Genomic DNA, 16,491 nt, shown 5'->3' with positions numbered 1-16,491 from the left:
TCATATTCTTATTGCAGCCAATGTTCAAATTAACGGAAAGATTAGCATATAATTTATATCTTGGGAAATAAAAACTCTGTCAAACTATCAAGTTGATAATGTCTGTTAATAAAACACTCTTTAGATACTGAGGCAGGCAAAAACTAATTTCTTATCAGTAAAAATTGCAATAGGTTTATATAATGATGCCTTACTAAAAAATGCTCCTTATCACTAGCAGTACTCTGGAAGTACTGCTTGTCTACAAGATTTTCATGACTCAGAAGCCCCTACAAGGATTGAGTATGTTTCAAGGCATTCTTCAACAGTCTGCTGCTGCTGGTGCTGCTGCTAAGTCGCTTCAGTCGTGTCCGACTCTGTGCGACCCCATGGATGGTAGCCCACCAGGCTCCCCCGGTCCCTGGGATTCTCCAGGCAAGAGTACTGGAGTGGGTTGCCATTTCCTTCTCCAATGCATGAAGGTGAAAAGTGAAAGTGAAGTCACTCAGTCATGTCTGACCCTTAGCGACCCCATGGACTGCAGCCCACCAGGCTCCTCCATCCATGGGGTTTTCCAGGCAAGAGTACTGGGGTGGGGTGCCATTGCCTTCTCCTCTGCAACTGTCTAGCTTGTCCAAAATAATCATCTGTACTCATCATTTTGGCTGAGGTCATCTGACTGTCTGTCCTTACTGTATGCTCAGACATCACATCTAATTTTGCACCTGAAGGCATATGAAGGAGAATAACTCTCACGAAAATGGAGGAGGACAGACGCAATGGGAGCACCAATGTATTTGTTAGAGAAGACACCACCGAGGGACGCTGCACTTCTAATCTCTTTGCTTAACAAGCTTTTAGAGCTGCTATTGAATGACATATATTTGAGCATCTGAGCAGTCTCAACACTCAATATTTTTTTGCTTGCCACTTTTACAAGGCTTGTTCGTCACAATTTCTAGTGGTGGTTGGAAATGCTTGAATGGAAAGATCGAATGAAAGAAATCACGTCTCTGCAAGGTACTGTACTAAAGATGTGAAGAGAAAGAGAGCTTTTAAAACTGTTTAAATCAATAAACATATGAACCTGTCAACTGTGCAGATGGATTAATTTGTTTCTGGTCTTTGTGTTTTTAAGGATTAAAACAAACTGGTGATACAAGTGGTAAGCTATGGCCATAAACACCCTATAGTAATTTCTCTGAAATGCACCTACTGAGTAGTCTTTTTCTGGACAAACAGAAAAGATCTACCAATATTATAAATAATGGTACTGCCAAAATAATGACAAGGCGCTATGTGTTTTCACCTAGTTTATCTTATTTGAAACCATCAAACATTTTCTAAATGAATGGAGTTTATTTTGCTATGATTACTTTAAAAGAGTGTTAGTGATTGTAATCAGGAGTGGTTTTGCCCCTCCGGGGACTTTTTCATTATCCCCACTGGGATTGGGTACCACGAGTGTCGAGCAGGTAGAAGTCAGGGTTTCTTCTAAACATTCTACGATGCACAGAGCAAGCCCAAGCAAAACAAAGACCCCAAATTTAAACAGTACCAAGGTTAGGAAATATTGCTCTAAAGATGTCTATGGCTATATATACACAGTCCACCAGAGATTTCAAAGTGCAGACACCATGTTACTTAATGACAGATAACTATAACAACAAAGAATAAAAATGAAATCCCCAGTAAACAGCATGTACAAGGGCACTAAATCTGAGTGTAATCTTCATGTCCAGCAGACCTCACCCTAGCTGAAGTCCTGGCTGGTACAGACCATTAATAATTCTTTCACAAATGAAGGAAGAAGTGAATGAATATTTCAATAGTACAAGTCAATATGCATATTAAATAACAGATTACATAACTAAAATGTAACAGCAACTTAAATGATAGTTAACAAATATAAGATACTCTTTTGAACTCAATCTGATTCATTAGAGTGAATACAATCTCATAAATATTTCTATATAATTAGATTCAATAATATATCTTGCAAGATCCTGCACAGCCTGGCATCAATCTAATCTCTCTTTAGCCTTATGAGACTATTCTTCACCCACAGGCCTTTATTCACCTCTGCCTGAATTAGGACTCCAGATATAATGCTTTAGCCATGGAGAATTACCTCTCCATATCCACCCATCCTTCCATTTATGATTCTAAGTATCTGCTTTTATAGAGTCATCTCTCATCACACTTGCAATCACCTGAATTAATTTCTTATTCTCAGCAATTACTGACTTCTCTTATGGACTGTCTATACTATCTATTCAAAATCTGCCCAGATTAATGCAGCAAAAAACCAACCAAACAAACAAAAAAGCCCACAAACAAACAAAAACAGAATATGGAGGATTTTTCACAGCACCAGAATGATTTCAGAGGCTGAAATTACCATGTGCAAATTTTTATCACAAGGTTTGTACCATGTGCAAGTAAGGTTCTTAACCCTTTGCAAACATATGAGTTCTGTATTATACACTGGACTGAACAGTATTATTTCCACTTTACAGATTAGGAAATGGATTCTGAATGAATACCTTCTTCAAGTTACTTTAGCAGATGTGGCAAGGAAGTATCTGCCGGCTAAAGATTTACTGGTTGTTGGGGGGAGTGGCAGCCCCATGTGCGTCAAGGTGCACGCGTGCTAAGTTGCTTCAGTCGTGTCCAGCTCTTTGAGATGCTACGGACTGTAGCCCACCAGGCTCCTTGTCCATGGGATTCTCCAGGCAAGAGCACTCGAGTGGGTTGCCATGCCCTCCTCCAGGGGATCTTCCCGACCCAGGGATCGAACCCATATCTCTTACGTCTCCTGCATGGGCAGGCAGGTTCTTTACCACTAGCACCACCTGGGAAGCCACTAGCATCCAGGTGTGGGCAATGAAATAGAAGCAGTCAGATGAGCACTATTTAGAGGGACTGAAATGCAAGGCTTCCAGGGCGCCGCCCTCTTTCCCCCTAGTCCACTGGTTTGACACCTTTCTGGATCCATGCTAGTTACGGGGGTTCAGGAGATGCCAAAATATTCCACTTTGGCATATTTAGTATTATATTATCTAGAATTAGAGTTACTTGAGACACAGCCAATGCAAGAAGGACACTCTGACCCTTTTTTGTCCCCCTGAAATCAAGAAATAAATCTCTCATGGAAAAGGTACTCACTCTCTCTGCACCACGAGTTAGAGAGACATCCTTACCAGAAATCAGGAATTTTGAGGCTCTGAAGACTGTATAAACATACTCTGTTACTTCTTAAATAATTCACTACCCCAAGGCCAAACCACTTTACCTTGTCAACTCTTCACAAATTTATTGTTTCTTTGTCTAAAAGCTATAAAAGCTGCCTGCTTTGGTCACTTCTTTGAGTTTAGTATTTCTGATAAGCTCCTGTATATACAAAGCAAATCTGTTTCTCTCCAGTTACTCTCTTACATCAATTTAATAATTAGATCCACTAGCGAACCCTGACGAGAAGAAAGAAAAGTTTCATCTTCCTTACAGCATGCGCTAACCGCAAAATGTAAGAACAGCCTACAGCCTGGTCCCTGGATTAAAGAGGGGCAGAGCGCTCATCCTCACCCATCTCCTCCTTAGGACGTTGATTGTATTTTATGTGAGAAAGGAATACATTTCTACTGGGTTAACTATTAAAATGCTGGGGATTATCTGGCGCTACTATAACTAAAATACTGTGCAACGACTGTCCTGTAAGAAATAATAAGCTAGTTGACAAATCCACCTTTGGTAAAAGTGCAGTAGATAATAAAGACCTTGCCTTCAAGGTGCCTGGTGTCAGCCTGGGATCACAGCACAATCGTTAATAGCATCCCTTCTCACTCTCAGAAGCATCCTGGTTTGGAAGATACATTGTGCAGTAGCTTTAATGATATATTCAAGATGAAGAAAAATTGCTGGCAGGAATGAAGAGTGGAGTTTCCCTGGTGGCCCAGTGGTAAAGAATCTCCTTGCCTATGCAAAAGATGTGGGTTCGAACCCTGGTTCAGGAGGATCCCGGGTGTGGCGGAGCAGCTAAGCCCAGGTGCAACAGCGGTTGAGCCTCTGCTCTGGAGCCCAAGAACGGCAGCTCCCGTAGCCCACGTGCTCTGGAGGCTGAGCTCCTCACCAAGGAAGCCTCCACAATCAGAAGCACATGCGCCCTGACTAGACAGCAGCTCTTGCTCTCTGCAACGAGAGGAAGCCCGTGCAGCAGCTAAGACCCAGCACAGCCAAGCAGAGATAAATAAATAATCTTTTCTTGGAGAAAGAATAAATAGTGAAAATAATTAGAATGAGATTATGTGAGTTTGACATCCAGCAACAGCATCTGTGTGCTACGAGGCTAGTTTCTTTCTCTGAGCTTCAGTTCCTATCAAGCAGAATAGACATGACTACTCATATTACATCCCTCTCGGTATTGTTGTGAGAATCAAATAAGATAATCTGTGCTGGTGACGCTTTGACAATGATGAGGTACTGTGAAAATACCTAGCCACTAATGATAATAAAAAAGCTACTAATGGGTGCTATTTTAAGGACTGGAACGGAAGCATTCCATGAGTGAAATCTCTCTTTAAACCCACGTATCATTTACTACAACCTCTGGACAAAACCTGTATATGTTGATATTTGATGCTTATTAAAGACTGGGCTATATTTAGAAAAATAAAGTCAGGACTATTGAATAGCTTGGGCTTCCCAGGTGGCGCTAGTGGTGAAGAACCTGCCTGTCAGTGCAGGAGACATAAAAGACGCAGGTTCGATCCCTGGGTCCAAAAGATCCCCTGGAGGAGGACGTGGCAACAGAGCCCGGTGTCCTTGGCTGGAGACTCCCACGCACAGAGGAGCCTGGCGGGCTGCAGTCCACAGGGTCGCAAAGAGTCGGACGGGACTGCAGCCACTTGGCATGCATTGCACCGCGGTTTCTGGGGGGTCTGACTTTGAGAGACTGAACCCCCTCTCAAGGGGGCCACAGAGCCTTCTCTTTACACCAACCCCACTATAATTACTTCCTTCCTTGGGGACCCTGCAACCGCCCCTTTTTCTTTCTCTGCCTTCTCTTCCTCCTCTTTCTCCTTCTTTCCCTGTCTTTCTTTTTCCGTGTTCCACTTTTCAATGGGGGTAAAAGGCCCTTTGGGACTTCTCTAATGGCTCCGTGGTCAAGAATCGCCCTGCAGCGCAGGACAAGCAGGAGAGGTGGGTTGGATCCCCGGGTCAGGAAGATCCCCTGGAGGAAGGCATGCCAGCACGGCCAGGATTCCAGCCTGGAGAATCCTGTGGACGGAGGAGCCTGGTGGGCTGCAGTCCATGGGGTCGCAGAGAGTCAGACATGACTGAAGCAACTGGGCACAAAATCTAAATGTTCATTCATTCGCCCAGAACACATGGAACATTTATCATGAAAGTGTCAGCACACGGCAAGGTGCCAGAAAGACGCATTTTAACATGCATGGTCCATGCTCTCAAGGAACGAACCTATGGGGAGAAGGAACAGGAACCAATCGCAAAATAGCCAGTATAAAGACAGAACTGAAAAGAAGATACGTGCTAGAAAGGGATACTGATAGCTTTCAGGCATCCAACTAGGCTTCCTTAAACACTTGACCTGAGATCTGAGGGACAGCCAACTGAAGGGAGTGTTAAAGTGGAGAAGGGAAGAGGGATGGCGGGGAGCTTGGTAGGGAAGGATATTCCACAAGCTCAAACAGCGTGTGCAAAAGTCCTGGTGAGGGAGAGAAGGTGGCTTGTTCAAAGAACAAGCCGACTTAGATGGAGCACCAAGAAAGGCTGAGAGGGCAATGTGGTAAGCCCACAGATGAGCAGAAAACAAACTGCGTGGAAAGTTGAAGGCCGCAGGAACGGTCTCAGTCTCTTTTCTGAGAACCATGAGGAATCACTGATAATTTTCTATCAAAGGGTGATATGGTTAAATTTGTCTTTTGAAAAGCTCACTCCGAATGCAAAATAGTGGCTGAGAATAAAAGCACTTTTGAAAGCCATTACCCACAGGACGTGCCTGGAGTATTACTGGCATGGAGCAATACTGGTGTATTACCAGCATTTGTTGCCTTACTGCTTTGTCCATATTCAGGATTGGTCTCCAATATCTCTCTTCTTATCAGTTAACTTTCCATCACTTCTCTCATGGTCAGGATTAAAATTATTCACCAGATTTACTTTAAAATTAGCAATCCTTATTCATGCACTTTCTTTGAATTCCTTAAGCAATTTCAAGAGATTTATAGTATAAATACAAATTGATCTAATTATCTATCTTATGTTCTTTCTTTTGACTTTGAACCTCAACCACAGGTGTTACAGAGGAATGGTTTCCACTGATAAGTGATTTTTTTAGAGTTGGATTTCTCCTACTATTAATAACTGACTTCCTAAGTTCATAACTTGTGCTCTTGCAACCATCATGAGTGAAATTATCTAAAAATAAAGACATTACAAATGTTTATTTATAGCCTGTGTGTAATCAAGCCAACTGTAATCAGTGCAAATTGGAACTGATCTAGACTTAGTCTCCAACCTCTGCATGATATTTTGGTACAAGATGACACTTTATGTGTGACCTCTCATATAAAAATTGTCAGTATTCGACATTTCAAATGTCTATTTCATCTCTCACATAATGTGTTTGAGAAAAAGTAGTTCCACTGGCCAAATGTGGATTAAAAATATGATAAATATTTCTAACATTAACAAAACCTAGAATTCAATTTCAATGAAATACTAAGAAGAGGATTCTCCTTTAAATTTTTTAATTTAAATTATGTTAAAAAACCAAATTGAAATGCAGTTTTGTAAAGAGGTGTGCATTATAAAAATTACGCTTTTTTACAAAACATATTCAGAATAACTTCACAGTTATAGTCTGATTTTTTAAAATCCCCAAGTGCTGTGGATGAAATGCAATTAATTGCTTTTTTCCACAGTTCAGCAATCATTCATTACATATCAAAGGCAGGACACCAGGGATAAAAAAGGGACATCACTTTTTCAACTATAGGGCAAAAGATGTGTGGAAGAACTAAAGATGTATACACCAAGAAAATTAAATTTTTTCCAAATTTCCTCTTCCTTATCATACCCACAAGGTATGCTTTCATGGGTACTAGGAAGGGAGCAGTACACAAAATCCATCTCTCCACCCAGTTTATTTATTTAAAATCCTTGTGTTCAAATATCACTTCTCCCAGCAAAGAATAAAGGGTATTTATCAGGTAAATTTTTTCAGACTGTCAGCTTTGCTCTGGGAATAAGAAGAGATCTCAGCGGAGAAAGAAAGAGTGTCGTTCTGAAGCATGTCACAGACTGTGGTCACAGCTGGCATGATGCCATATGCCGCACAAGTTTGAATGAGTGAACTGTGAACTGAAAAACAAAGGCATAACCTTCCGATAGCATAGGAAAGGGGAGAAGGCACCCTAATAAACACGTCAAATTCACGGTCACGCTTGGGACATGACTTGATCACAGATTTAAAAAAGAATGGAGACATTCAGTGCAGTTTGGGGAACTAGATATTTTTCTTTGCTTTCTGTTTAATCATTCTGGAGGAACAAATATATAGAAGTCTAATCACGAGGGAAACATATCACCTTAATTGCTAGTTTATGTGCTATAAGCCTTTAAGGGAAACAACTTCAGCAAACAAACTATGTCTTCCATAAAATAGTCCTTGGGTTCATTATCCTGTTGGTAAAATGGCTAGACCATGGAACTGATTCAAGGTGCCTTTTCATGAGTTATGGTATAAAATTTAGGAATGTTGTCAGCATAGTATGAATAAAAAATCCAAGGGAGAAAAGTTAATCAAAACATTAGACTGTGGCCTACTTTCCAAATTCAAAGTAGCATTCCAATATTTTGAGCTCTAATTTCTGAGCTCCCTTAGTACTCTGTGCACTATAATTTTTGGGGGGTAGAATCCAGCAATTTTAAAAATAATTTCTCATTTTATGTGAATTTGAGAAGAATGTAAAATATATACTTGCTTAAAATTTCAAATGAGAACTTGATGATAATTTCATGGTTAAAAGATGTTTTCACCAGAAAGATACAGAATATTTGATAATACAGGTATACAGAGTTCTGGTTCTTAACTGTTCAGGTATACTAATGTAGTCAAGTGAGTAAAATCATCTTGACTGGGTCTGCAGTGATTGACTTGCAATTGGTTGAAAGATATTTATGTCAATGGTTTTATCAAAGACAGACACTGACCTTTGGCAAGCTGGATGAAGTTTTCTCTGCTACTCAGCTGAGCAGATGACTTTGAGTATAGAAGACAATGACATGGAAAGAAGCTTAAGCTTTGAAGATAATAGGCTTAAGCTCTCTGAAATGAGACTTTTAAATATTAGAATAAATAAGAATACTTGCACGCGTGGCCTTGGGAGTTTGGAAATCATTAGTATTGATCGTGTAATGAAACTGACATAAGGATCAATCACTAAGAAAGTGAAAGTGAAGTTGCTCAGTCGTGCCTGACTCTTAGCGACCCCATGGACTGCAGCCTACCAGGCTCCTCTGTCCATGGGATTTTCCAGGCAAGAGGACTGGAGTGGGGTGCCATTGCCTTCTCCAAATCACTAAGAAAGCAGTCATCAATACAGGAATTTTAGGAAGGGCCCAGTAACTGCAATTTAGAATTGGGAGAGCAAAGAGCTGTGCAAATGCAGTTCAGAGGGAGATTTTCAGAAGGCTTATCAGAAAGACTCTTCTAGTTATTTGGATTCAAAGATTTCTCCACAGATCCATCTTCAGCCAATACTCTTTTCACGCTATACTTCCCCAGGTGAGCTTATCCATCTCCATAGCGATAACACTGTGTTGATGACACGCATTTTTCACTTTTAATCTAAATCTCTCCTCTTAGGTTGAACTTGCAAGATTCTATGAGATACATATACCTGGATATCCTGAAGCATGTACATCAATCTCAATACATCTATTCAATCCTGAACTCACTCTCCTACGCAAAAATCTTTCTTCCCTTTGGAAATCATTCTCCACCATCCTCGTGATCCACAAGGCAATTCAACAGAGAACTCAACCAGAAATATGGGAATCATTCTTGATTCTCCTTTCTTTCTGGCTTACCCATTTTGAAAACTAGCCACTAAGTCTTATTGATTCTACATCATTTTCCTAATTTTTCCCTCTTCATTTCTATAATTTCAAACCTGGACTCTTTCAATAGTCTCCCAACACATGTCCTTGTTTCTAGTTTTATATCACATTAATTCACCCATCAAACTGCTAATGGATTATTCTTTCAATAAAAAATTTTCAACACCTTAAAACACTTCAGTGTCCCCTTACTTGTAGACACAAAATGGCTGTTAATATTTTCCACTTGATAAAAGCTAGGTTTCATCACGTGCATAATCAATTCTCAGTTTAAGGGTATATCTATAATTCCATAGAACTATGAGAACTCACATTAAGATGTTTAATTTTTTTCTGATACTACTGAAGTTTAATTTCTAAATTGCATTATAAAAAATTTAAACACATTGCAATGTGAAGATTATTTCTACTTAGAAGTTACTTGAATATGCACTGAGATAAGATAATATAGGTAAAGTACTAGCCCAGTGCATGCCTTAATATTAATTTTCTTCCTATTCTAAAGAAAAAGAAAAATGTTTATATAGGTTGAGGTACATGAAGTTAATATCAATTTTATGTGACAGGGGTCTATTATTTGATCCATATTCAATTCACTTCAAATTAAGAGCTTATAAGGTTTAGTGGGAGCTGCAAATCAGAAACAATCTTATTGAGTCTAAAATTTCAAGAAGCAAGTGATTTTACCCACACCTAAGTGTCCAGTACTTTGGCCACCTCATGCGAAGAGTTGACTCATTGGAAAAGACTCTGATGCTGGGAGGGATTGGGGGCAGGAGGAGAAGGGGACGACAGAGGATGAGGTGGCTGGATGGCATCACAGACTTGATGGACGTGAGTCTGAGTGAACTCCGGGAGTTGGTGATGGACAGGGAGGCCTGGCGTGCTGCGATTCATGGGGTCGCAAAGAGTCGGACACGACTGAGCGACTGAACTGAACTGAGCTGAAGGTTTAGTGGGAGCTGCAAATCAGAAGCAGTCTCATTGAGAGTCTAAAATTTCAAGAAGCAAGTGATTGTACCTATACCTAAGTATCCCCCTATCACCAAAAACAAAATATATAAAGCCGGAAGAGGGTATACATCCTGGAAAGCTAAGTATTTTCTTCAGGAACCAGCTTCCTATAAGGAACATCTGGAAGACAAGCCTTTGCCTGAGTCTCTAGCAATATGGTTTAAGACAAGGTTGGTATATTGAAACATGAGTCCTGAAAAGCAAAGTTATGAAGCTATAAAACACCTACTTTGTATGAAAATGAATTCTGATTAGACCCAAGGAATGAGAGACTAGATTTCAATTATAGTAAAGGAATCAAGTCTTTGACTCGGATTGAGGCAGAAAGGGTGATTAAGACTGATTAAGTTATGTGTTCCAGAGATTAAATGGAGGACACATCTGAGACAGGATTCCAGAATGACTGAAAAGGAAAAAATGGCCTCTTATCAGAAGCATGGATTAATTCTGTGGCTCTCAAAGCAAAGTGATTTGGCGTCATCATTCTTCCCCCTTGGGTTTTTCTCAGTAAGCCGCTAAATTTTTAGTGTGGCTATTGCTCTTCGCCACTGCATTTTTCTCTGATAAGGGCTGGTGACGGGTGTTTGGACCAAGGATAGGTGGCCCCAAAGGATGCCTCATTGGCATGTGGATTATTTTGAAATAAAGTGACTTAAACAGTTGATGCAAGAGGGATGCTGAACCTCTTTTCTGTCTCTCTAAAGTCAGGAAATAGATCTCTCTCATGTGAAAGGTGCCTTCCTTACAGTTGGGGGAAGAAGGACAGCCTTATTTTCAGAGATAGGGAATTAGGGCAGAAAAACCTGTATGAAAGCAACTCTTCTAACTTCTTTACTAATGTACTACCCAAGCTCAAACTTTGTTTAAATTCCTTACTAATTAAGTCCCAAAGCCTGTTGCTTTGTCCCATCAATTCTTTTCAAATTTATTGTTCTATTTATTCATTTTCTTTGTCTAAAAAGTATAAAAGCTGCCTGTTTTGGTCATTTCTCAGGCAATTCTGTGAGACCTCCATGTGACTGAATTACAATTTGTTTCTTTTTCTCCTGTTAATCTGAGCTGTGTGGATTTTATTATTAGCCCACTCACAAGAACTCAAGATGGGTAGAGGAGGAAATGGCCCCCTCCCCAACATAGGAAAAGGGGCTCTGGGAAATTAGCTATATAGTTCATTAACACATGAACTGACTTTTAACTGACTTTATATTGGCAATTATTTTTCTAAATTAGTAATTAAATGCATTTCTACAAATATGTACTAGTTTTATAATAATCAGGATACAGGTAATAAACGGTTATCACTCTGATATTTGGCTCAGATGTGGCCCTGAAGCAGAGATTTCAATTTAGAAGGTAAGGCATAATTGGTCCAAAAATTCTGATATCAGGTAAAGGAGTAGAATGGTGACACTGAAAACCAAGGACAGATATAAAAGCTGACCACTAGATTTTGGAAGGCTTTATTTTTCTTTAAAATACAGAAAAGTTAATTGGAGAAATACAAATAAAACTATATTCCTATATGGTAATGGTATTCTGTGGCTTTATTGCAAGCACTTACATAAAACTGCGTTTATTCCCTCAAAACTGTTACCTCAGACTTCTCCCTGTATTGAATTCCACACCTTCTCCCCAATTTTTGATAATTACATTATATAACTTTAATGCAACATTCTTTACACTCAGCTTGATTTGCCTATGCATTTTTATCTTGTTTCTTTTATATGCACCTTCATCTTTACATCTCTGGACATGTTAGAAGTAACATCATAAATTGAAATATGTAGTTGCAGGGAGTTCCCTGGTGGCCTAGGGGTTTGGATTCTGAGCTTTCACTTCTTAGCCTGTTTGCAGTCCCAGGCAGGAGTACTGAGATCATGCAAGTCTCACGCATGGACACAAACTATTAAAAAAATGTAATTCCAGATACATGAGGGCTATGAAAAAAAAAGTATAATAATCCAATAGACAATGCGGGTAAGAGGGCAGAACACTATTTTATTTTAGATAAGTAGGTCAGAAAACCCTTTCAGAGAAAGTAGAATTTGAGACTGGCATACAATAAAGCAGGGAAAAAATAATTAGCAAAGACCTGTCTTCCCAGCAGAGGGGATAGTGAATGCAAAGCCTCTGAGGTAGGAACAGTTTTGGAATGTCTGAGGCGTATACATCGAGACAGCCAGTGGCACTGAAGTGGCACAAGAAGGCGGAGAGAAGGGGCTGAAGAGGGGGTTGCATCACGGCTGTGGCCCAGAATATAAACTTTATTCTGGGAGCAGTGGAAATGTATTAGAGACGGAAGAGAAAATTAATGGCATAATCTCACTTATGTTTTCAAAGGGATATTCTGGCAGGAGTGGAATGAGACAGACCAATTAAGGGTTATTTCAGGAGTCCCCCTGAGACAATGGTGGCCTGTATAAGATGGCTATTGGTATAGATGTAAAAGCTGATTGGGTTTGGGATATACTAATGGTGAGAAACATGATGACGGATTATATTAGAGTGTGAGGGGAAGAGAAGAACCAAGGTGGACACCCAGGATTTTATTTGAAAGCTGGATAAATGAAGGTCCCACTATTACATGGAGAAGTGTGAGGGTGGAGGAAGCTGAGGGTGGAGGAAGCTGTGATGCGGAAAATCAGGAGTACTGCTCTGTGCTCTAGGCATATGAAGCCGACATGCCTATTGGATATCCAAAAGAAGACAACGTATAATCAGTTTAATGTAAGAATCTGAACGTGACAAGAGACATAAATTAGAGAATCACTGAGGTATTAATTCTACTTTTTCCTCAAGTAGAAAAAAGATGGTCTAACTTTTTATTTTTATCTGCATACTTACTACAAAATATTTTCTCCTAAGAATATTCTTTCTACTTAAGACTGTATGCTCCTTTCTTTGAAAAAAGAGTTATCTTATTTTCTGGATATGAGACATAAGTCTGATTACTGCACATGACTGAAAAGGCATGATGGACAAGACAAGAAAGGGTAGCTTACACTCCTTTTCCAGTTCTCAAGATTTACTTCTTGTTTTTTTCTACCCCTTCTCCTCCCAAAATAAAAACAATAAGTGAGGGAAACACATTAGCCTCTCAGAATAAGTACTATAAGTATAAAAAGCAATTATTATGATTCTTTTGCTTCATATAGTATTTCCTGGAAGATAAGACATTAATCAAGTCAAATAAAGTTAAATGTGACGCATATCTTTCATTTGCCTGGTACTAAGCACTACAAATCAGTCTTGATCTCAAGCTTATAACTTGTAGAGAAAATGAGACACTTATGATTAGTGTAATCCGAGAATAAGAAAACAATATCAGTTAGAAATGTAAGGGCACTCTGACTGGTTAGGAAATGCATGCCTCGGTGGCGCTGGCTCTTAAAGAGCGCCGTTCCGCCCAGGTGCGCTTGGAGAGCAGAACTCTACCGTGACCCGCAGGCGGCAGGACTCACCCAGCGGCTGGCCCGCGATGACCCTGGCGTTCTCCCCAGCCACCGCCGCTCGTGCGTGGCGCTCACTCATGTACTGCACGAACGCGTAGCCTTTGTGAACGGAGCAGCCCACTATTTTCCCATACTTGGAGAAGATCGCTTCAATGTCGACCTTCTTGACGATGGCCGTGTTCAGGTTGCCAATGAAGACGCGGGAGTTGATGGACTTGGGGTCGTTCTTATTGGTGACGTTGCTGGTCTGTGTTTTGCCAGTCATGGTTGGCTCAGCTTGTTCCAATCCTTAAACAAAAGCAAGATCAGAAGGAAAATAATTAGACTGAATGGATACCCCTGGCTTTTAGCAATTTTTCAGTAGTTACCAGGTAACCTCAAATCCCCAAGTACTATTAATTTTAATGAGAAGAAAATGTGGTAATATAAAAGATGAATACTGCATTGCAAAATGAAGTAGAAAAATAATGATAATTATTTAGCATACAGTTACAAATGCATTCCTGATTAATTTATCTAAAATTCAGGCCTACACAGCAATTAAACATCTTGCAGTGGTTTTTATTTTTACGTCTAGAAGTATTTCAGAAGCAAGTTTGAGGAGCAAGCCACATTTTCTATTACTGAAAAAGAAAATCCAATATGCCTATAGTCCGATGATGGAATATAGTACTGTAATTTATTGTTGAAAGCTTCCATTTTTATTTCTACATTTTCTATAATAGGTAGACATATTGGCTGTTTCATTACCAAAATCCTTCTATCGGAAACTAGCAATTCATTTTAATAAATATTGTAGAAGAGAAAAAAAGGTATTAAAAATTAAAAAAAATTAATTAGAAAATTTAACATAAAAAACATAATTTTGGAAGTAAATTATTTAACCAGAATTAGTTCTGTATATTCTCTTTAGCAGAACCAACATCAAAAGTCGTTTAAAAAGAAACAGCGTGTACAGCTAGTTTTCATCAATGTTCAACAAATAGTAGACACTGGGTATCTGTGCAGAAACATCCATTCTCAATCTCATTTTTAATTCATTTAACTGTCAGCTCATACGTTGCCTGAGGACTGCTAGTATTTCTAAAAACTGCTTTCTGAGGTTGGCAGAGTGTTTAATTATACTTAATTAAACTTAATGAAACTTTTATTTCCAAGTACTCCAGCACTTACAATTTATTTTTTAAGCTTTTAAAAATTCGTCCATTCATCCAACAATATTTATTAAGCATGATATATTTTTTTGGACATATCTCATCTTCTAAAGTGCCAAACAATTTAAAGGAACTAGTATGGTGAAAATAAAATTTCAGCAAGGATATAATCTCTAACGTTGATGATCATTGTTGAATACTAGCTAATTGATAAATTTTATCAGCAACATTATATTTCTTACAAATAATCTCTTAAAATCTTACAGCTACAAAATAAATAACAAGTGCATTTTATTTTTAAAAATAATTTAAAATGGCATTTCTAATCTGAGCACCAAAGTTGTGGAAATTTTAAAGGCATGTAAACTGGATATTTACATGAAATTGAAAATTTACTCACTACCTATTTAAACTAGCTAATTCTAAAATCAAGAGCAACTGGGTATCATGAAATGTTTCAAATTAGGTTATTAATTACGAATTCTTAGTTTACTGAAATTTTACTAAATATTGGGCACATTATATATATCTGCTTATAGTAAAGGTTGACTTCGTAAACAGTAATTCACATAAAAACTAAAAGTATGGCATCAGTAAAAACAGGGACTATATTGTTGCCTTGTTTTATCTTAGCTACATTTAAGAGCTTCCTTTAACAATTATTCAGGGTTAGGGCTGAACGAAAGGAAAGCTAAGTTTTTTTTTTTTTTTCTTCCTTAGTTTTGCAAGTGGAGGTACTGCATGAGTGAGTGAGTGTGTGTGCCTGCTCAGTCACGTCCGACTCTTTTGTGACCCCGTGGACTTTAGCCCGCCAGGCTGCTCTGTCCATGGAATTTTCCAGATAAGAATACTGGAGTGGGTTGCCACTTCCTTCTCCAGGGGATCTACCCAGATCAGGCATCGAACCGGGGTCTCTTGTGTCTCCTGCATCGGCAGGCGGGTTCTTCAACCAACTGAGCCACCAGGGAAGCCCATGCCTCAAGCTAATGCTCTGAGAATCAGTTCAAACAAAAAATAATTAAGGTGCACACATGTATTTTAAACATTTAGCTTCTTCATATAATTTAGTAGATTTTAAACACACTGAGGAGAAAAAATAAACTAAATACCCAGTCTGTGGCTCCAGGACGTATTAAGGATTATTTTTCTTACAACTCCAAATCAACATCAGTAATACAACACATAGAAGTAATGTTATTACTTTTTGCTCTTATATGATGCATATTTTTAGAAATACCATAAAATTACTTTCAAGAATTAATGATTCTTATAGCTGATGTTTTCTTTCTTGGGCAGGAACAAATTGGTCAAAATTCAAACACAAGAATTGTTAAATTAAGTTGTAAACATGGCTTACAGATCCCAGTGGTCTGTCTTTGACAGTAAGCCTGGGTCAAATTTAAAATGGGGGCACAGCTGCACTCTGAATTTTCACTGTGTCAACATGCTTTCTCTGAGACCATCCTTATACTTTATGCAGATGACTCTCATACCTGTAAATTCAAGCTGCCATTTGTATAATTCCATTTAATGACTTTTGATCACCTTAAATCTGTATGTATTTAATCTCTCACAAGAAGACTGACTTGCTAGTTTCTATTAGGCTTTAACGACAGATTTTTTGTCATTGTGTTGTACATTATCAACATTCTCTACAAAATTAAGTTTTAACATGATGTAATATTTAGTTTGCGATTCCTAGTTACATGAATCTTCATCAGCTGAAGAAAGACTTCCACTTTCAGCCA

The 16,491-nt window shown here is 38.9% G+C and overlaps 1 protein-coding gene across 4 annotated transcripts in view; it reads right to left on the bottom strand.

Annotated features, from left to right (window-relative positions):
• RALYL (RALY RNA binding protein-like) overlaps window positions 1-16,491 on the bottom strand; it is an 817,853-nt gene that overhangs the window by 444,557 nt on the left and 356,805 nt on the right. For all 4 annotated transcript variants that reach the window (XM_013969344.2, XM_005689272.2, XM_018058166.1 and 1 more), the window contains exon 2: window positions 13,599-13,877. In XM_013969344.2, coding sequence (XP_013824798.1) covers window positions 13,599-13,854 — 256 coding nt within the window. In that variant the 5' untranslated portion in view covers window positions 13,855-13,877. The remainder of the gene's footprint in view (window positions 1-13,598; window positions 13,878-16,491) is intronic.

This window comes from Capra hircus, chromosome 14 (assembly GCF_001704415.2).
Source record: "Capra hircus breed San Clemente chromosome 14, ASM170441v1, whole genome shotgun sequence".
NCBI lineage: Eukaryota > Metazoa > Chordata > Mammalia > Artiodactyla > Bovidae > Capra > Capra hircus.
The sequence above is the reverse complement of the archived record's forward strand: the minus strand, read 5'-3'. Positions and strand labels throughout refer to the sequence as shown.